The sequence below is a fragment of the Dermochelys coriacea genome, chromosome 10 (genome assembly GCF_009764565.3).
Source record: "Dermochelys coriacea isolate rDerCor1 chromosome 10, rDerCor1.pri.v4, whole genome shotgun sequence".
NCBI lineage: Eukaryota > Metazoa > Chordata > Testudines > Dermochelyidae > Dermochelys > Dermochelys coriacea.
In genome coordinates this window covers 52,716,154-52,738,670 of record NC_050077.1, presented here as the reverse complement: position 1 = coordinate 52,738,670, position 22,517 = coordinate 52,716,154, and the positions used below count along the sequence as shown (strand labels likewise).

At 42.3% G+C, this 22,517-nt stretch overlaps 1 protein-coding gene across 4 annotated transcripts in view; it reads left to right on the top strand.

The window, feature by feature from the left end:
* TLN2 (talin 2) overlaps positions 1 to 22,517 on the top strand; it is a 352,127-nt gene that overhangs the window by 203,703 nt on the left and 125,907 nt on the right. For all 4 annotated transcript variants that reach the window (XM_038419198.2, XM_038419194.2, XM_038419199.2 and 1 more), the window contains 7 exons: positions 5,178 to 5,254; positions 13,541 to 13,721; positions 16,046 to 16,159; positions 17,084 to 17,192; positions 18,089 to 18,297; positions 19,750 to 19,848; positions 21,852 to 22,019. In XM_038419198.2, the coding sequence (XP_038275126.1) occupies positions 5,178 to 5,254; positions 13,541 to 13,721; positions 16,046 to 16,159; positions 17,084 to 17,192; positions 18,089 to 18,297; positions 19,750 to 19,848; positions 21,852 to 22,019 (957 nt within the window). The remainder of the gene's footprint in view (positions 1 to 5,177; positions 5,255 to 13,540; positions 13,722 to 16,045; positions 16,160 to 17,083; positions 17,193 to 18,088; positions 18,298 to 19,749; positions 19,849 to 21,851; positions 22,020 to 22,517) is intronic.

The following is a 22,517-nucleotide window of genomic DNA, read 5'->3' as shown; positions in this document are numbered from 1 at the left end:
CTCACGAAAGCTTATGCTCTAATAAATTTGTTAGTCTCTGAGGTGCCACAAATACTCCTTTTCTGATAGCAGTAGTTCGCTTTCTTTTGTGAAACTAACTAGGTATAATTTTTCTTTGCTGCGACTCGCTTGTAGCAAGAACTCCTAGAAAATAGTTCAGTTTAATTACTATAAGAAGTGTTTATGGAAGTAATACTGAAACTATTAGCCGTATTGAGGGACTGGGTTATGAGACTTAACTCAGCATGCTTGGGCATTTAAGTGGATACTCTTCTGGAAAGCAGCTACATGTCATATTCTCTATATCAAGAGAATAATGGCCTAAAGCTTTCTCCTTAACTGTAGAGAATAAATTATATAATTATAGTAGTTACCAAAGTTAACATTTGCCAACAAATGCCACATGATTACTAGTTGTGTTCAAAGCACTTTCTGTGGGAAACCTGTGGCATCTTAAATACTACTGTGTGTTTGCTGTTGACAAATCTTATTAGGATTAGACCAAACTACAACATAATCCATTATAAATATATGTTCATGCCAGAGAAATGACAGACAATTGGAAATTTCAGTAGGATTGAGGATTTTTGTTTAGGGGAACTCCAGGCCTAGAATATCAGGGGTGTTTCAATTTGGGGCTGGGGTGGATTGCCAGTATTCATCACAACTCTTTTTCTAAGACTGGCTCAAGCCAGCATCATCAGTTCCAAATTTAATGAGCACTAAATATGTTCAAATTTTAGTTCAAGTAGAAACTTGCATTCTTCTTCGAGTGATTGCTCATGTCCATTCAACTTAGGTATGTGTGCTTGCCACATGCACTGGTGCCGGAGGTCTTTCCCTCAGCAGTATCCGTAGGAGACTGGCTCTGGCGCCCCCTGGGAATGGGGTGCAAATGCCACGGCCCCCTTCACCCTCAGTTCCTTCTTGCCGACAGTGATGGTGCATGGAACTGATGCTGCTTCAGCTAGCACTGTTGCTTCTCATTCGTTCAAACTCATTTACCTCTTGTATATTATTGTATATAGTTTCCCTCTAGTTTTACTTTCTGTATTTGTTAGAGACTTACTAGGTCCCAAATGGGACTTCGCCTCAGGATGGGGCATGCCCCGGTCCCCAGGCTTTAAGCCCTGTTATCGTTGTAAAAGGCCCATGCCCATTAGCAATCCACATAACAGTTATTTACGGTGCTTAGGCAAAGGACACATTAGTGACAAGTGCAGAATCTGCAAGTCCTTCAAGCCCAGGATGAAGGAGGAGTGAGACATATGCTTGAGAGCGCTCCTTATGGAGTCTATCCTTACCCCAATGCCGGAGCAGCTCTCTGATTTGGCACTGAGCACCGTAACCTCGGAGTGCAGCACCCTGCCGGTACCATCTGCGATCCGGCATCGGTCCCCTTCCATCGCTCCAGCCAAGAAGCCCAGCAAGACGGGGAGAGGAAAGTCTCCAGCTTCTCACAAAGGACAAGTCTAGGTGGACCAAAGTCCTGGCTTGGGCACCTCTTCACCCCCTTTGGGGTCTCGGGCCACAGGTCAGGTTGAGCAGTGTAGCCCAGCCGCTCCCCACCAGCTACCCTGGATAGTAGCCGAGGTCCTCATCAGTTCCGGGTGCTGTCCACGCCGGAGGCCCTGCAAGCTGCGCAAGACATTATGTCCCTCCCAGTGCTGCCCACTCTGTTTCCTGCCATGGGGTAGACATGTGTTTGGACCACCACAGTCTCCACCTCTACGGCACCAGTCCCCGTCGTGGGGATGTCCCGCCAGTGGTTGCCCTCTCGCAGCCGAAACGCTTCTGACCGTGACAGGCAGAAGCTTCGCAACCTCATCCAGTCTCCGGACCTTGGACAAGGGCAGAGAGGCTTGAGGCGCAGCTCGCTGGTCACCAGGCGCAGATCTCTGGATGCACGCCCCCCCCCGGCAAGAGTTTTGGAGTCGGTACCCGGAATCTCCGCAGTACCGGTACCGCTGCAGGGACAGGTTGAGGGACCGATGGTACCGTTCTCCAGACCATCACTGATTCTCCCAGGGCAGTGTCACCATGTGCGGCTACGTTTTTACGACACCAAACCCACTCTGGTTCCCAATCCCACTCATCAAGTGTGAGACGTAGATAGCCAGCCGAGGCCCACCAGATCCAACTCCAGGAGGAGTGACCAGTACTGATTGGGACAGAGCCACCATTCAGCCCTGCCTTGGTCGCAGGGGAGCAACTGCTCGGGCTCTAGCTCGGTTTCAGAGTGAAGTTCCCTAGCTGTGGGACAAGCTCTGATACCTACAGTGCAGATTACATCGATGGCACCACAGCCAGCCCCATGGCTTCAAACTCCGTGGCCAGCACAGTGGTACCCCTGGAACCCATGGGGGTTCATTCAGCCCTCCCAGACAGCCTGCTCAGTATTTGGACCTTTGGAGAGAGCGGCTACCACCCCCGTCCTGTTCAAGACGCCTTGGCTGCGGGCACCCCGCAGACACAGGAGGAAGTGGGTGAGCAAGCTGCTGGACTACCTCTGGTTGCAGAGGACCCACTGGTACCGGCTTCTTCCTCGTCATTGTCAGACGAGGTTATAGTGGGGTCCCCTCCACCAGTTCCCCAGGAAGATGCGAAGGAGCATCAGGAGCTGTTAAAGAGGGTTGCCGCCAACCTGGGCTTTCAGGCGGAGGAGTTAGAGGAGCCCACAGATTCTCTCTTTGATGTTCTCTGTCCCAAATCCCCAGCCAGGGTAGCCTTGCCCCTATATGAGGGGGGTCACAGAAATTACAAATGCCCTCTGGCAAATCCCTCCTTGCCTCCTATCTCCAAGAGGGCCGAGTGCAAGTACTTTGTGGCATCCAAGGGTCACAAGTATCTTTATACCCACCATACTCCCAATTCCATAGTGGTAGAGTCCATCAACCACAGGGAGAGAGAGGGTCAACTGGGGCTACCCATAAGAATAAAGACTCAAGGAGACTAGACTTGTTCGGGTGTAAAGTTTATTCATTGTACAGTTGCAGGTGGCCAACCATCAGGTCCTCCTAAGCTGCTATGAGTTTAATATGTCTCAGGCCATGACCAAGTTCAAGAGCACCCTTTCTGAGGCCTCAAGGAAGGAGTTCCAGGCGATCCTGGATAAGGGCTCTACTGCAGCCAGAGCAACTCTCCAGGCAGCAGCGGACACCACTGCCCGTATCATGGCATTGGCCATCTCGTGCGTAGGGCTTTCTTGGCTGCTTCTCTCTGGTCTTTCCCCGGCAGCTCAGCAGTCAATACAAGACCTCCCTTTCGAAGAGCACGCCCTGTTCGGAGAAAGCTGGACAATAAACTCCATGGCCTGAAAGATTCCCGCCTGGCACACTGTGTTGCTCATGTCCATTCGATGACCTGCCCTCTTTCCCCACTGTCGGAGTTTCTGGCAAGAAGGAAATGAGGGTGGAGGAGGCCAGTGGTGCCCTATATACTGCGGCATGTATGCGCCACTCCAAGGGGTGCTGGAGCCGGTCCCCTACAGATACTGCTGAGGGAAAAACTTCTGGCACTGATGCATGTAGCGAACGCACACACCTAAGTTGAATGGACATGAGCAACACGTTTCGAAGAACACCAGTTACGGAAAAAGGTAACTGTCTTTTCGAACTGCTCTAAGTTTTACAAGTAGAGTTCGAAGCTAGAGCAGTTCTCTGTATATACAGAGAGTGTACAGATGTGCAGATTTCCACTCCCAAACCAATCCTTTGATTTCGTCTTTAAAATTTGCTCACACAACCAGTTTTTAAATGAGTGAAATAGGAATAGGTTAGCAAACTAACTCCCATTCTGTGTCATGACTCGAATGAGAAACATACAGTTTCTAGTTGTCAAGCCCGAGTTCTCTCTCTGCCCTATCTGTTTCTCACCTACAGTCATATAGAAATCTTGTAATGTCAATTCTTTAATGACCTATTTTGCTGTAGATTTTTCTACTACAACTTCCCCTTGTTGTAGCATATCCCTGGGTCTGATGTCACAGTGAGGGCCTGAAAAGAAATTTTGTCCCTGCATCTTGTCAATGGTAGATGATTGGAAACCCAGCAACTTGAGGTGCTCCTATTTTTTTTTCCATGTCCCTTACACTAATAGCAAAGTAAGAAAGTTGCAGTTTCAAAGAGTCTTGGCTCTAAAAATGAACGGCCTGTTTCAGCCCACACCTAAACTCAAACTGAAATGAAACAGGGTTTGTTCATGGATAAAGAAAAGGGTTCCCATTAAACTATCTCCAGAGACTTCTGCTATCTCTTTTCTTTTTGCCTCAGTATAATGACTGTTACAAGGCTAAGACTGTTGTAGCAATCCATTTCTGACACAGCATTTCTTCCACAACGTACCACGCCTCTCTGTGGTCACTTGCTTATGAGGAATATCTCAATTCACACCCTAATTTAACTCCACTTGACCTCCCTTACGTTATTGTAAATAATTCACATCAGAAATGAACATTTCTGAAACTAAGTTTCTAGAAAATAACCATAAAGAAATGAATCTGGCACTTGTCATGTTACTTTTCTTGTGGGGGTCATTTGTGTCCATTAATCATATATTGGTTCACATATGGGCGCTTTTGGATACAAGATACCTTGTAGCAGAGTCGTATGCACCAATTCCTGTGAGCTATCTGTACTGTTGAGGCTTCCCATTTACTGCTGCATGGAGGGTACCTGTGCAGCTGAGTCACATTGAGGGAGTTGGTAGGAGGCACCACTGTCCATCTGAGCTTGGTGGTATTAAGCCTCTATGAAACATACTATGTAGTAGGTGGTGCTGATTTCTGGGAGGGGCGAGTGCTTCGTCTTATTCAGAAACAAGGCCTGCTAGTACTACTATCCATATTCGTCTTCTCCCCTTATGCACCTTAAGTCCACTGGTGCTGACACCCAGATTGTTTTGCCCTATCCAAATGCTCTGGATGCTGAAGTTCCTTGTGACCTTTCTCCTCTCTATTGCTCCCACGACGTGGAGATGTAACTTATCGCAGAGTGCCCGCTCACATATGAGTACCAAAACATCATGGTGCAGCACTAGAGAGAGCGCGAGAGAGAGAGAGAGCATGCAGATGACTTGACACAATATGTGTAAAATAGTGACAAAATAAAGGTAGATGAGTTCAAGAAATGAAATGAAATAGAAATGCCATATAAGTATTTGTTTGCTTTTTTTTTCAGAAACAAAGTAAAGATAGATTTGGGCTTGAAGGTGATGAGGAATCAACAATGTTGGAAGAATCTGTGTCGCCGAAGAAGTGAGTTTGTGCCATGGGAAAAATGGCTTTCCGTAAGAGTGAAACGTTTAGTAAGCAGTGGGTAGTTGTTTTCTTTGATCCCAAATATGGTTTAATATATTTCTGTCCTTAGAAAAATTACTTAACTGAAGGGTAATTTAACAGAAAACAGCTCTGTCTCCTTCCCCTTCTGCAGGAGTTAAGCTTTTGTTGTGAAGTCTTCCGTTTTGTCCTAAGACTATTATTTGGTGTGAAGTATGCACAGTAGTGGTGATTTGAACCACAAACTACAGAACTGAGACTAACTCAGTAGCAATCTGTATGCAGAGTTGTAAAAATTGAATTAGTGGAAGGTTGTGTGTTCGGTTTGTGAATATGTACTTGCTTTTGATAGCTTACATTTGCTAAATGGATGGCTTTAATTAGGTTTTGCATGCAGTGTTGTTCTGTAACTGTCATTAGCAGAGTTTTGTTTAATATGGAAAAAATCATTAATCTTTCAGATGCTGCTAAAGACAAGGTGGGGGGCTTCGTCTCACAGTGCAGCACAAATTAAGTGGGGTCTGGGATTTCATTGTGGGGGGAGAGTGGATTATACTAGGTGACTGAAAAGAGTCACGTGTAGAGTCCTGATGCTGTTGGTTCACTTGAAAAGGAATATTCAGTTGGCTCTTTACTGTTAATTAACAGAAACAGTTTCAGCACACTGTGAGCTATACTGAGGCCTAACTTAAGCCTCTTCTTTGCACTCCAAGGGACAGGAGGTTAGTATCTGTGCAATGTGTGAAGGTCTGAGTGTGATTTATGTTACACACATGGCTTACAGGAAATGAATTGGTGAGATCTTTTATGTGGCCTTACGTGAATTTTTAGCTTTCGCATAGTGCACATGTTTTCACGTGTTTCCTTTTTGCACTTCCCGTTCCAAATGGCTTCCAGAATGTATCCTGTCGTGTCAATGCTGTGTTTAGAAGCTCAAAACTTGTAACAAATGGATATGCATGGACAATGTTCATCTGTAACCGAAATTACACTAATTTTTTTCCAAGCATGTTGTTGCTCTTTAAATCAAAAATTATGCCAATGCCTCCAACTGTTGGAGCTTAGACTATACTTAATATGAGTAGTAACATCTGGCAACGTGATCATGCCCATAGTTAATGATAACATATTGTAGTCTTGGTCTTATCCCATTATTTGATAGACTGCTAAATTACTATCAGAATGTAAATGCATACAGTTTGGAAGAAGGGGTACACATTTTATTCCAACTCTAAGGAGTGCTTGGAAAATGTATCTCCAGAAATGTATAGTTGTTAGTCCTACTTTGGCATAGTTGAAGCAAAACTTCTTGCAGTGACACAGCCCCCAGTCTCCGCTTTTTTCCTTGGTGAGGTCATAACGATAAAATAAAGCCAGGTCACACATTCCATTCTTCCTTCACCACCTGTTCAGGTAGCAGCATTACTGATACCTGGTTTGTCAGACACTGAAGATGTAGCAAACTTATACTTTAAGCACCTAGCACAATGGGGTCCTGCTGTATGAGTATGTCTTTGGTAATACAAATAATTTCTAAAATGGTTGGATGAAAGAACACATTGACTAGAATTTAAGCAGTTCACCCAATTTAAACACCCTTGCTTAGAAACTGAAAGGGAAGGATGCAGCCAGGAATTAGTTTACAGGAGCTCATAGAGTCACAGAATTTAAGGCCAGAAGGGACCACTGTATCATCTAGTGTGGCCTTGTGTATATCACTGACCATCAACACCACACGCTAAACCCAACAATGGAAATTAGACCAAAGTAAATGAGACCCACGGGATATTAGATTATCACGTGCCCATAGGCAGAGAATAGGCGGGACCAAGGGGCATCAGTGCTCAAGGTCTCTGCAATGGCAGGAAAATTATTACACGAGATGCACCCAGTTAATCCCAGTAAGTGACTCCACTCATCCACTGCAGAGAGAGGCGAAACCCCCCTGCACCTCTCACCAAGGTCATTGCTAATCTGAGCTAGGGAAAATTCCTTCCCAGCCTCGCATATGGCTATCAGTTAAATCCTAAGCACGTGAACAAGAACCAACCAGATTAACACCTGAGAGAGAGAATTCTCGGTGCCATCTAAGAGTCCTTGCCACTGTCCCATCTCCAGCTGTGGCCATCTCTGATGCATCAGAGGTAGGAAATGGAAGGGCCGGGGGTAACCCATCCAAAATACATTGAGGGGGATATCCTTTCTTGACCTCATGCAGGTGACAGCTGAAACCCTGAAGCATGAGTTTTAGGAACATAAGACATATCGGAAGTCACAAGCAACCTCATCATACAACTGCGCTCATAAATTTGTCCAGCTAATTCAGTTGTTTGACCCACAACTCATATTGAGAGGCTGTTCCAGAACCTCACACTTCTGATGGTTAGAAATATTCTTCTAGTTTCCAGGTTGAATTTGTTTATGGCCAGTTTATATCCATTTGTTCTTGTGTCAACTTCCTCCTTTTGCTTACATAGCTCTTCACCCTTCCTGGTATTTACCCCCAATATGGTCACAGAATAATCACATCCATTCTCAGCCTTCTTTTTGCGAGACTACGCAGGCCCAGCTCTTCCAGTTTTCAAGAGGCCCTCAATTCCCTAATCATCCTAGTAGCTCTTCTCTGCATCCAGTTTAAATTCATCTTTCTTGAACATGGGTGACCAGAATTGTACACAGTATTCCAGATGAGATCTTACCAGTGCCTTTTATAACAGCATTGATACTTTTCTGTCTGTACTGGAAATGTGTTGCGTAATACATTGTAAGATCACATTTATCTCTTTCACAGCTGCATCACATTGGTGGCTAGTGGTCATCCTGTGGCTGATCCACACATACACAGGTCTCTTTCCTCCTCTGTCGCGCCAATTGATGAGCCCTCAGCTTGTAGCAAAAATTCTTCTTCTTAGACCCTAGGTGACCCTTCTTAGACCTTACCCTTTATACTATTGAATTTTCTCCTGTGTCTGTTACTCCAGTCTTCGGGTCATCCAAATCTTCCTGTATAATATTCTGATCCTCCTCTGTATGGATGAAGCTTCCCAAATTGGTATCATCAGCCCATTTCATTAGCACACTCCTACTTTTTGTGCCAAGGTCATTTTTAAAAATATTGAATAAGATTTGTCCCAAGACTGATCCTTGAGGAACCACAGAAGTTACCGCTCTACAGTTTGATCATTCACCTTTCAGCACAACACATTGCCTTCTCTTTAGCCAATTCCTTACCCACCTTACATGCTAGGACTGATCCATATCGTCCCTAATATAGCTAATAATTTCCCATGTGGTACTATGTCCAATGCTTTATTCATAGATTCATAGATACTAAGGTCAGAAGGGACCATTCTGATCATCTAGTCTGACCTGCACAGCGCAGGCCACAGAATCTCACCCACCCACTCCTATGAAAAACCTAACCTATGTCTGAGCTATTGAAGTCCTTAAATCATGGTTCAAAGACTTCAAGGAGCAGAGAAGCCTCCCTCAAGGTCAACCATGCCCCATGCTACAGAGGAAGGCGAAAAACCTCCAGGGCCTCTCCAATCTGCCCTGGAGGAAAATTCCTTCCCAACCCCAAATATGGCAATCAGCTAAACCCTGAGCATATGGGCAAGATTCACCAGCCAGATACCCAGGAAAGAATTTTCTATAGTAACTCAGATCCCATCCATCTAATATCCCATCTCAGGGGATTTGGCCTATTTACCCTGAATATTTAAAGATCAATTACTTACCAAAATCCCATTATCCCATCATACCATCTCCTCCATAAACTTATCAAGTAGAATCTTAAAACCAGATAGATCTTTTGCTCCCACTGCTTCCCTTGGAAGGTTATTCCAAAACTTCACTCCTCTGATGGTTAAAAACCTTCGTCTGATTTCAAGTCTAAACTTCCTGGTGGCCAGTTTATACCCATTTGTTCTTGTGTCCACATTGGTGCTGAGCTTAAATAATTCCTCTCCCTCTCCTGTATTTATCCCTCTGATATATTTATAGAGAGCAATCATATCTCCCCTCAACCTTCTTTTAGTTAGGCTAAACAAGCTTTACTGAAGTCCAAGTATATTAGACCTACTGCACTTCTCTTATCTAAAAATCAGTTATTTTCTCAAAAAAGGAAATCAGGTTAGTCTGGTAAATGCATGTTGCATTACATCCCCTTTACAATTCATCTCTATGAATTTAATTATTCTTTCTCTCACAACTTCCTCTAAAACTTTGCATACTACTGAGGTCAGACTGACAAGTCTGTGTGGTCTGGATTATTTTTGCTCCCTTTTTTAAATATAGGTGTGAGGTTAGCTATTCTCCAGTCATATGGTATTACCCCCGAATGGATAGATTTATTAAAAATCCTTGCTACTCTACTAGCAATATCATGTGTCAGTTCTTTCAGTAGTCTGGAATGGAAACTATCCGGGCTCCCCGATTTGAGCACATTAAGCCCTTTAAATTTATTCTTCCACCTCAGATGTGATGATTTCCCTTTCTAGACACTAATTTCCATCAGATGTACTGCCTTTATGCACATGTTTCATATTATCATTGTTTTGAAAACTGAAGCCAAGTATTCATTTAATTTTTGGGCAATAATGAGATTAAAGATAATCTCCACTGCATAGCAGCCCAACCTCATTCTTCCTTCGTCTCTTGTTATTTGTCACCTTGATCGATTGGTCCTTCAACCCTCATATAGATTGCGCTGATCACAACACATCTTCCATTTGTTATTTATATAACTAAAAAAATCTTTATTTTAATTTCCTTGGCAAGAGCTATTTCATCTTGACTTTTAGCAGTTCTCCCTTTACTCCTACTTTTTCTAACTTCCATGATGTAGCTTTCTTTGCTAATCAACCCTTTTTTCCATTCCTTACAGCAGTGGTGGATAATTTGTGGCCCCTGGGCCGCACATGGCCCGTCAGTGTAATCTGCTGGTGGGCTGCGAAACAATTTGTTTACATTAACTGTCCACAGGCCGCCTGCAACTCCGAGTGGCCGCAGTTCGCCTATCCCGGTCAATGGGAGCTGCGGGCAGCCGTGCCTGCGGACTGTCAATGTAAACAAACTGTTTCCCGGTCCACCAGCAGATTACCCTGATGGACTGCGTGCAGCCCATGGACTGCAGATTGTCCACCGCTGCCCAATAAGCTCTCTGCTTACTCATAAAAACCTTTGTGAGGTGGTTATTCTTCCAGCTGGGTCTGGAGCCTTTCTCTACAAGTTTTTTCCTTTTCTTGGCATGTGAATTTCAGATAGGTTTTGTATAGTTGATTTGAAGAATTTCCAAGTCATCTCTCCATGTAAGTCCTTGAGCTCTTCAGTCCAGCTGACTTATTTACCATATATACTTGTTCATTGGCCCGTTCATTTATAAGCCGACCCCTCCCACCCCCCCAAGATGGATAGGTAAAAATAGCAAAAACTGTATGACCCTTTCATAAGCCGACCCTATATTTCAGGGGTTGGCAAACTTCGGTTCCTGGCCCGTTAGGGTAAGCTGCTAGCAGGCCTGGACATTTTGTTTACCTGGAGCGTTCACAGGCATGGAGCCCCTCAGCTCCCAATGGCCGCGGTTTGCCATTCACAGCCAATGGGTGCCTAGGAAGTGGCGCGCAGCTCCCATTGGCTGGGAACAGTGAACCTCAGCCACAGGGAACTGAGAGGCTCCATGCCTGCAGACACTCAAGGTAAATAAAACGAAGGTGTATTTGATACTCAATTCAATGATTCCGTAGAGTTTTAAATAATGAAATTTTGGTGTAGACCCGTTTATAAGCCGACCCCCGCTCTTTGATGCGTCACTTTTTTACCAAAAATATTTAGCTTATGAACAAGTAAAAATTATAACTAATTCCCTAATATCACAAAGCCTGCCCTTTAGAAATCAAAAGCCATGGTTAATTACCGGATTTGGATTATCTTTTCATTTAATATAAACAGAATCAATTTATGATCATTCAATCCAAGGTTATTTCTTATGACCAGCTTTTTTGTGATGTCCTCACTACTTACTAAAACAAAATCTAAAATTACATCACCTCTTGTTAAGTATCAGGGGGTAGCCGTGTTAGTCTGTATCCACAAAAGCAACAAGGAGTCCGGTGGCACCTAAAAGACTAACAGATTTATTTGGGCATAAGCTTTCGTGGGTAAAAAACAACTTCTGCAGATCACTTCTTGTTGGTTCAGTGATGATTTGATGAAGAAACAACTGGAAATAACTGGGCCCTAACAGTAGAAGTAGCATTTGTTCTCCAATCTGTATCTGGGAAGTTAGCCTCACATTATGACCCAACTCCCAAAATTACTTATCTCTGTAATAATATTAGAGATCACTATCCATATCCTCGTCTGACCCTGGGAGTCTATAGCAGACCTTAACACTGCCTCAGCAGAACCTCTTTTACAATCCTTTCCCAAAGTGATTTTGACCCAAAGAAATGCTGTGTTATCCATAATATCACTTCATAATTCTTTACAATTTACTGTTTCAATTATCTATGCTACCCCCAACTTTATCTTTATTTTTCTCTCCCTTAACAATATATAACCTACAATACCTGTATTCCAGGTATGAGTACTATTCCACTATGTATAATATTCCCTATAATATCTGGTTTGACCTCTTGCACCTGTAGTTCTGGTTTCTCCATTTTATTGTCTGGATTCCTTGCATTCATGTAAAAGCCTTTCAGTTGTTTCCCTCAGACATAACCCAGTTTTCTCATTTTGTGGTGTTCTGTTATCCCTTACTCTGTCTTTATTTAACTCGTATTCCTCCTACTGTGTGTTGAAGCCGGGGGTGGAAATTTCATGAGTCTCTCCCAATCTTTTCCCCTCATCTCCTCGTTAAAAACTCATCTTATCAGTCATGCCCATCTTGATCCCAGAAGATTAATACACCAGATATTCAAGTGGAGTCCATCAGTCGAGAAGATTCTTCTTTCTGTGAATGCCTCCCAATGTTCAATCATCCCAAAATCTTCCTCCTAGCACCAGTCCTTGAGCCATCTGTTGATCTGCATTATCTTATCACGCCTTTGCCACCTTCTCTAGGGACTGGAAGTACATTCTGCTGAAAATCACCTGAGCTTCCACTTCTCAAAGTGTCTTTCCCAGCCACATGTAGTCATCCTTGATCCATTCCAATGGGAATCCAGCAGTGTCATTCATCCTGACATGCAGCACAATCAGTGGATTTCCCCCCCACTTCTGTCAGTATCCTCTTCAGCCTCATGTCCACATTCCGTGCCCTCGATCCTGGGAGACAGTACTCTCTTCAGTTCTCTAGATCTGATCTGTCGATTCTTCTGAGTATAGAGTCCCCAGTCACATAGACCACCTCTTCCTGGTGTTGGGATGAATTTGTTTTACGTTCTCTCTCGCAATCCCCTGTACATCACCCTCATTTTGCCTTAGGCTCTGGTCCCTGGCAATCTCTGTGATCTCTTCAACTGTGCTGTAGAGACTGTCTCATCTTTTTTTCTTCCTTGCCACCCCATCTTCTGCCTGTTTCTTCTCCTCATTCTCCAGTGCAGCAAATTCAGTTTCACCACCACTAGCCGATCTCTTCCTCTGCTTTGTCCTTCATGGTCATATTCTTCCATGGGTCACCCTCCAGGTCCTTTTGTTCAGCAGGTGTCTTCGAATCTTGAGTTGTCTGTACCACCTCCTTTCTCCTCTCCTGCATTATGCTTTCAGATCCGTGTCTGCATTTCCTTATTGTCTCCAGCTGTATATCTAATCATTGAACTTCTCTGCCATGAGTTCCATCAGGTATAAGTAATTTCCATCAGATACCCCCTCAAAGATTATGTGCATCAGCAGCTTCTGCATCCCATCATCTTCGTTCTCTCCTCTCCTCCTCGGGTTGCTTCTCGTGTTGCCTCAGTAGCCATCATTGCGTTATTTTCTTAGACCCTATTCCTAGGGGGGAAAAAAAGTAATTGGAGGACCCTCCCCCTAGCTCCCTCCCACGGAAGCTGCTGCTAGCTGTTCGCTGCTCCAGTGTTCGCTAGTGACTAGCTTTTTAACCTAGCCAAACTATGTCAGCACCAGCCCCTTGTTAAGGGATATCAGCAAGCACCGAATCAAGCCTCATACCTAGAACAAATCTCTCCAGTAGTGATTTTTTGCTCTGTTCTGAACAGAACACAAAATCACCACTCTTCTCTCAGGCCAAACTCCCACAGAAACTCTGCTGTTAACTGCTCGCTGTTTGCTGCTGTATTCTAATGTGCATTCCCTTTTCAGATCTACCATCTTGCAGCAGCAGTTCAACCGAACTGGGAAGGTAGAACATGGCTCGGTGGCATTGCCCGCTGTGATGCGTTCAGGCTCCAGTGGCCCAGAGACTTTCAATATTGGCAGCATGCCTTCTCCCCAGCAACAAGTCATGATTGGGCAAATGCACAGAGGCCACATGCCTCCCCTGGTGAGCAACCTGTTTGTTTTATAATGTCCTTGGAAACCAGCCCGTGTAGCCTGTGCTGTGAGTGGTTTGAAATATGTGTGCACACCCTGTTATTAGATAAGGGTTGTGAGCTGTCTGTGTTGTTTTACTGCACTGTTTGGCTGACTCTCCTATTAAACTGCACACTTTCAATTTCCTTGAAACACCCAAAGTAACATAGTCGTAGTCCAGCTTTTTACTCCTCCCTTTTTGCTTTAAAACTTTTCTTAAAGTAATTATAAACCTGTTTGACATGGGCTGGGAAAGAGGGTAGGAAGGCTAAATATTGTTAAGGGCAAGCGGTATTGTATGAAAAATACAATATGTATCTATTTACAGTGTTCTAAAAAAATCACTTCTCTAGGCATCGCTTTCTACTTTGTATATTCCTATGAAGTCTGTTGATAGCTCCGAGTATATACTGTTGATTTTTTTAGTGCTGCCACTGGATTTGAATATTAAGCTTACTTTATTAAACAGTCATTTTAATATAATTTTATTTTCTCCATACAACTGTAACTGTAAAAGTTACCCTTTGTGTCTACTAGTTTTTAAACATATATTGAATAAGACCATTTATTTAATTTTAAAGGCTCTATTAAAGAAGGCCTATACATATGCTTTAGATACCCTAAATATAGGGCAGCTTTTCATAATATCACAGTAGCATAATTCAGAAAAATATTAATTAACTCATCAGTAGGTAATGCATATAACAATACATACTCATCCCACAGCACTTCAAAGCCTTCAACTCTGCAGCAGCCATATCACATAGATGTCAGTTTGATTTTAGAATGACTCCTGATGAAGCTAATAGAGTATCAAATTCCAGGAAGCTGATGATGCTAACATGGAAGTAAATTCAAAACTCATGTTCACATTTATAGAACTCATGACAAGAAGACAGTGGTACTTTTTTACATGAATAGTGGACTTGCTGATTGTGAAAAATCCTGTTTTTTTACAATACATATAACTGAGAATAGCAAAATATTTTAAACAGCCTTGAGGCTGAATCAGAGAAATGTCTGAGTGATCGTTTTGCATTGTTAGATAATAAAAATCTTAAAACATGATATTCAGCTGTTTCCGCCAGTCTTGGCGGGACTAGGAAGATAAATTCAGACTCGGACTAAAACCATAGCAATGGAAATCAATGAGGATGCACCCCTGGTTAAACCTGTATTACCCCTGTTGGCTCAAATGTTACTGGTCAGCATGCTTCAGTTTTTATGTTTGCTTGTAAGTTTCTTCTCTGCACTTTGTGTTCTAATATTAGCTTCCCCTTAGCTCCGTTTATGAAAGATTTATGGAAATTAACATAGTAATAGCAAAAACTATCCCCTCTGTCTGAAAGTAGAGAAATCCCTGAGTTGCTCTGTGAAAATGTGGCATGGAGCATGAATGCCTTTTCTAATAATAGTTTTATGTGCAATGTGGAAAGCACATAAATTGTTCCAGAAACCAGGTGCACTGTAGACAGGTCAGTCCTATCAGCAAAAACTTGGTCTTCCTATGTGAAGTTTCTAGGATTTTGCAGCTCCTGTGACATTGCTGCAGTTTGGGGGGAGTTCGTGTTCTCAATTAATAGCAAAGAGTTACTGTACTGAAAAGCTTCCTCCTCCTTAAAGCTCATCCGGTTTTCATCTCGTGCATGGGAGCTGATCAAGTTTCTCAAAGTTGTACAAGTTTGAAATAGAGCAGACAAGTACTTTGGGAGGCTGACTGGATTTGGCTGTCGCTTCCTTTCCCATCTTTTCTCAGGATTCCTCTTCCTGGTTTGGGCCCAAAGATGTGCATCTGAGAGCCAGGTGCTACTAACATGGTCCATTAATTCTGGAAATTTCTGAGCTGCCATGGCTTACCCACTAAGGAACCATGAAACTGTATGTATTAAGTAAAGATGGGAATCAAAGGCAGTGAGGAGATAGGGAGCTAGTGAATAAGTGCTGTCTTGGATCTGGCAATTGGACCTGTTAACATTGACAGTGATGTGCATTACTTGCTTTTTTTTTTTTTTTTTTTACTGTCCTCTCTAGAGCGCTAGTGTGATGCTTAGAAACCAACCTGCCCATTCAGGCTCTCTGGCAAACCCATACCATTCAGACCAGCACAAGCATTCTTTCTGTATGGCCTAGGAGGAGACTGGGGCTAGAAACAGAACAATCAAAATAAAATTCCCCATTTACACAAGTCTAACGATTTAATCTCATTTACTTAGTGTATAGTAGAAAACATTTCAGATCCACCTGAATCATCATTTGCAGCTTGGCAGACATGAATTTTCCTTGTCTATTTCACAGACCTCAGCACAGCAGGCCTTGATGGGGACTATTAATACGAGTATGCACGCTGTTCAGCAGGCACAGTCCGACCTCAGTGAAGTTGATAACCTACCACCTCTAGGACAAGATATGGTGAGTTAATTCATGTGATCCCTATAGGGATTCATCTAAACAGCTTGAGTTATTTACATCAGAGCTTATTCGTTGTCCCTGGATGTAGATAGATATCTCAACAGCTTTATAAATAAGATGAAAATCCTTGTTTACTTAAAGGAATCTGTAAGAATATCTTGTTCTGTTTGACTCATATTAACCTTCTGAGGCTATACAGCGTGGACCCAGTTGTCCCTTCCTGCACACCTTTGCAATCACATTTACTTTAATGGGTCTACACGCATGTGACTGGGGAAAACTTGAGTCAGTAAATCAGGGGCAAACTGCCACTTGGACTGTTGTAGTAATAGCTCCTGAGGGGAGAAATTGAAGGAGTGGCTGTAAAGCAAAACCAAGATACTGAAGAAGGCACAGCTTGTATACAGATAGCTCATGACCCTAAAGAAGGATGGATGTAATCCTGTCAGATACATCTCAAGGTTCCTCACCTATTTTTGGTTCTAGAAATTTTTGGCTCAAGCCTGTCTGTTTAAATAGTCTTATGTGGCTTCTTAGCTATATTTGTTCATGGGATATGGAGCCTGTCAGCTCTGGAACACCACTTTGGATCCAATTTTGGGGTGGAGTAGAGGCAAAAAAATTGGTGAATCGCCATGATGAACCAGATGACGTTCTGTGTCCTTCCCTGTGCACCATTTTGACACCGTATTTATGGCATTTACCCAGAAATCAGAGCTGTCAACCTATGATCTAGCAGTTACTGTAAGGAAGAACTTACAGTTATTTCAGCCTAATAGCTTAGCTGATGCCATCTGCTTCATTTAAAAGGCTTCTGAAAGAATCAAGGGCCTGTAAAGAACTTTACCCATTACCCATCTTGAGTTTATTTCACTTGCAGCATGGCATTGCAGTCCTTAATACTCTGATGATGTTTCTTTCTAGGCATCGAGGGTATGGGTTCAGAACAAAGTTGATGAATCAAAACATGAAATTCACTCTCAGGTTGATGCTATCACTGCAGGAACTGCCTCTGTTGTTAACCTCACAGCAGGTAAATTACAGGGATTGGACTTTGCCAGGCTGCTGTTGTGTATGTACCAACCTCTTTTCAACAAGTGGAGGCTGCCCAGGAGATGTGCAGGAATATATTTTCCTCCAAATACACAAATGGCCTTTATGACTGAAACAGACCTTATTGTCTTTTTTTTAACCAATGTTTGCACAGAATCCATTAACGCTTCCCTGATGAAGATAAAACCTAATATTTTACTCGCTTCAGGTAAATGGGGGGAGGGATAGCTCAGTGGTTTGAGCATTGGCCTGATAAACCCAGGATTGTGAGTTCAATCCTTGAGGGGGCCATTTTGGGATCTGGGGCAAAAATTGGGGATTGGTCCTACTTTGAGCAGTGGGTTGGACTAGATGACCTCCTGAGGTCCCTTCCAACCATGGTATTCTATTCTATGAAATGAGAGTAATATTTTTATATGGGTGTTCTGAAGTATCATTTATTGGCCACTTCTAGAGGCAGGATATTTAGTTGTGTAGACAAATGGCTTGCTCTGGTCTGTCTGGTCCTGTGTCTTGCATCGTTTTTCAGTTTTTCTCTGTATTGCAAGTTAGGTATAAGATGTGTAAAGGCAACTAGTGTTCAATACTGCATTTCTTTGGGTCCCTCCATATAGTGAATATGGGAGAGGTAACAGAAATTGTGGATGTTTTGCTTACCTGGACAGTCATGAAGAGAAAAAATTCCATTAGAACGTACATATGTTGTATATATGGGCAAGAACAGTTGATAGTAGATGCTAAATTTTCAAAATGATGCCTGAATTATCTAGTCAAGTCTTCTTTATCCCCTTCAATTTTACTTCTAATTATCTGACCAGAAACCAGCTTGTGCTGTACTCCTTGCTTCTGCACTTATCATTCCCTTCACTTATACAGGTGACCCGGTTGACACTGATTACACGGCTGTGGGATGTGCAATTACAACCATCTCTTCTAACCTGACTGAGATGTCCAAGGGTGTGAAACTGCTTGCTGCCCTAATGGACGATGAAGTTGGAAGTGGGGAGGACCTCCTGAAAGCTGCTCGGACTCTGGCGGGTGCTGTCTCGGACCTGCTGAAAGCGGTGCAGCCCACCTCAGGAGAGGTGAGAATAAGCACACACGCAGTGAGCTTTCACATGCTCTCCTTGGCTGAAATGCATTACCCTCAATTAAAGTGTTTGGGTATAAAGCATTTATCCAATTAACCAGAATGGCTCTTTCCAGGCTGTGTGTCTTCCCATCCCTCTCCTGCCACTGTTTCCCCTATAATCCCCAAGTACTTCTCCTGACTGCTTTCTTTGTGTCCTCCACATACCTCTGACTTCATGCCTTTAAGTGCAGCACCTTGATCCTAGAAGAGCCTCCTGGTTAATATTCACCCATCTGTTTCCTCTTTCATATATCAGCCAGCTGTTTCACTGTATTGTATCCACACTTTTGTATCCAGTCATGCTCTTGTATTGTAAATGGCCAGGTTCAGTGTTTGATGTTGTATGCATTATCCGTTGTCAAGTGACACATGTATTTATAATGCTATTTATAAGAAGTAGATTTTCACAAGTTGTTTGCAAAGCCTTCGGGTGGCTACTGACTCACTGCTATCTGGCTAGTATTGAAAAATCAAGTCGCTGGCTTTGATTCTGCACTGTGGCACAGTGCCAACTGCAAACAGCCCCATTAAGATGCTAGCCAGTCATAAGGGGCATATTTGAGTGGTTGGGGGGCAACTTCGTAAAGTGAGCTCTAACAGCAGAGATGGGGAAATTGATTCAACCCTAAAAATCTTTATCTGTATATTCTTTATTTGACAGAAGCCTGCTGCCACCTCCTTTATTCATTCCCTATTTGTGGGAGGATTTTTTTTTGGTGGGGGAGGCGGTTTTGATTTATTACTTTTTAAATTGAGGCAATCTGAAGACACAATAATATTCCATTCTGTATTTTTATTGGAAATGTTGAAAAAAGTGTTACCATTTTTTTCTTTTCTCTCAAATGCTATAAAAACTCAGTTACAAGTTACTTAGGAAGTAAGTGGGGCTGGTATCTGATTTTTTTTTGTCTTTAATATCAGGGTCGCATGTAGCAACAGGTAAAAGGAGAATTAAACTACAGTCTCCATCAAAATTTATGGAAATAGGAAATTGTACTGAGCAAGACAGAATTTAATATTTCAGACAATCTGGCCTGAGTTTGTGGCTGCTATCCATTTGCCCTGGATCTTTGCAATTTTAAGGCAAAACCAGAAATCTGTGACCACTTCCAAGCAGATTGCAATAAAAGCTGTCCAACACATACCTTTCATTCAGCTGCTATGATGTGTATTAAAGCTGATCAGATTTCTTCTCACACTCAGCAACATATTGATACATGTGTCATTAAGATGCTGCAGGATAAATTAAGTAGGAATACGGAAAAGTAAGAATACTCCAAGAGGTATCTTGAGTAGAGAGTTCAGTGGCATTACCCTGTATACAGTAAAGGGGCTAACAAAGGTGTCTTGAGAGAATTATGAAGTTAAAGAAAAATGTTTATGCTTTCATTAACCTGTTTTGTAGCCTCGCCAAACAGTTTTAACTGCAGCTGGAAGCATTGGGCAAGCCAGTGGGGAGCTCCTGAGACAGATAGGAGAGAATGAAACTGATGAAAGATTTCAGGTAAGATCATATGAGTTGCTCACTGCCAGTACCATGCAATTCCACAGTGGAGCTTGCTGCTGTATGTAAGGTTCACAGTAATGTTATCCTACGTCTGTATGCAAGTCTTTTGTATTTCACTTTGATTAGGTGAAAAGATGTCTGTAATTATGTCCAAAATTTGAACTGGTCCAAATCTTTAATAGGTTTAAAAATTTAGTTTTGTTTTATTTCTCTCAACACTTTTCTCTTTCATTCAGCTTAAGAAGATGAATATTATCAATTAGCACAGCATGTTTCCTATGTGGATTAATACTCCATTCATCCATTAATAATTTAGAACCATGGTTGTTAAATGCTTGATAAGAAATATGCCCTGATTGTTTTTCTTGGTGTCAAGAACAGGTTTGCCTTAGAACCAAAAAGAAGTAATTTACAACAGCAGATAGAGTATACTGTATGTGAGACATATCTCAACAGAACTTAATAGCCAATTTAAACACTTATTCGAACAATAAAGCTGTCCATGTGTTTCAGTAATGTTGTATTCATAGTCCAATATCTATCACAGCCCCATGCATCCTTAATTGTTTTATGGAAGAGCCTAGACTTTTCAATCAGTATTAGGGAGCCCTTTACCTGGCCTTCTAGTCCTTTCAGATTTTTTTTTTTTAATTCCTATAACTTGCCAATTTTAGTAGACTTAAATGATTTTATCCTGACCCACAGTAAAAATCCAGTGCACAAAATACACACTGTTTTCTGTCACATGCAGTTCAGACCATTTTAGTACTATTTGCTTATACAGTATGCTTTCAGTGAGTGGTAGAACCATTATGATTGTATAAATCCAATATTTTTGGACCTTTAGACAGCAGTTTTGTTGTTTGCCAGTGCATTGATACAGCAGGGTGACGTACTCTCCTTTCAGAGTAGCAGCCGTGTTAGTCTGTATTCGCAAAAAAGAAAAGGAGTACTTGTGGCAGCTTAGAGACTAACAAATTTATTTGAGCATAAGCTTTCGTGAGCTACAGCTCACTTCATCTACTCTCCTTGAGTACCTATTGCATTTAGTTAACATAATTAAAATTGCATTGAAAAACTACTGATGTAATGTCCAAGAAGGCATGCTGCTTAACAAAATAGTAGGGTTATTTTATTTATTTATAAATAATAAATTTGGCTCTGTTGTATCAAAAATAATTGAAGCACATTGGAAGCAGAATTTTAAATGAGTTGTGTATTTGAATAATAGCAATACAAGCATTAAACCACTTATACAGCTTCCAACAACCAAATGTATTTGTCTTCAAGAAGAAAACATAATCTGGAGCTGGGGCCTCTGAGGAGTTACAGCTTGGAGCCATTATTTTATAGTGTAAAAGAAAACTGTACTAGCAAATGGATAGCCGCCAGCCACACTGTTTGCACCTGTTTATAAATTAAGGTTGCAGTGTGATTTTCTTTTGCTTTTCTATACAGTGCATACTTTGTATTGAATATGCAGTGTCAGATGCCTGTTAGTTATCATTTTGAGATCTGAAATCTTCAACTTGACCTCAAGTAAAACATATGGTTGTAGATCACCAGTTACCCAGTGAGATCAACTCAGGTTTTGAGTGTGCATATCTAGTAACTAACGTCACATGTTCTTACAGTGATGTAGTCCCACATGTCTACACTAAGATTACAGCTCTAAATTGTACTCCAATATCTTGCATTTGGCTATCACAAATCCAAAGTGTGTAGTTCTGCCCCTTCCCAAAAGGTGATTGATTCACTCAGCTTAGTAACCTGTTTGCCCAAAGCATTTCAACCCTGTAAGCAGGCCATGTGTAACAAAGAACATTTCTGGATAATACATAGCAATGTTTCACTGGGAATCTACCATAACTTCCCCTTTGTAGATGCTTTGAGTCTTCTTAAAATCAGAATATTCTAGTTTAATTTTAAAGAATCCAAAATATAGACGCTAGTGAGTATTTCTGACAGCTTAGGTCAAGTTTTATCCTTTGTTTTGCCAGGATGTTCTGATGAGTCTTGCCAAAGCTGTTGCAAATGCTGCTGCCATGTTGGTGTTGAAGGCTAAGAATGTGGCTCAAGTTGCTGAGGATATGGTTCTGCAGAACAGGGTTATTGCTGCTGCTACGCAATGTGCACTATCCACCTCTCAGCTTGTGGCATGTGCCAAGGTAAGACTAATGGTGTTCGTGAAAGGGGCAATGCGTTGTTTCAGTATGTTACACACTCATTCACAGTCTTCCCTGGGTGTATTGTTGATATGTTTTAATCCGTTATCCTTGAATATCCTGGAGTTAGAGCTCCTATGAAAACATAAAACTATGCAGAGATATTTAGGGTTCTGTCCCCAAGACACCTTGGATAGTGCCTTGTTTCTCAGTTGCCTGCTCTAGCCGGTGTCAATTGCTGCTGCTGTGAGCATTTCGCAACTTGGCCGTCCAGGGGTAGTGATTATTTAATGAAGCATGTCCTTCCTTCTTTTGTTTCCCCTTTGGGCCAGCCCAGACTAGACAGTTTCTCTAGTATATCATTATTAAACAATTGCTAATTAATGTGTTTATAGTTTGGCTTCTTGTTAGATTACAACAAGAACATCAAAGGGCAGCCTTTAGAATATGAAGTGCTGCCATACTATTCCAGAGGAAGGTCCGTAGATAACTGATATGGCC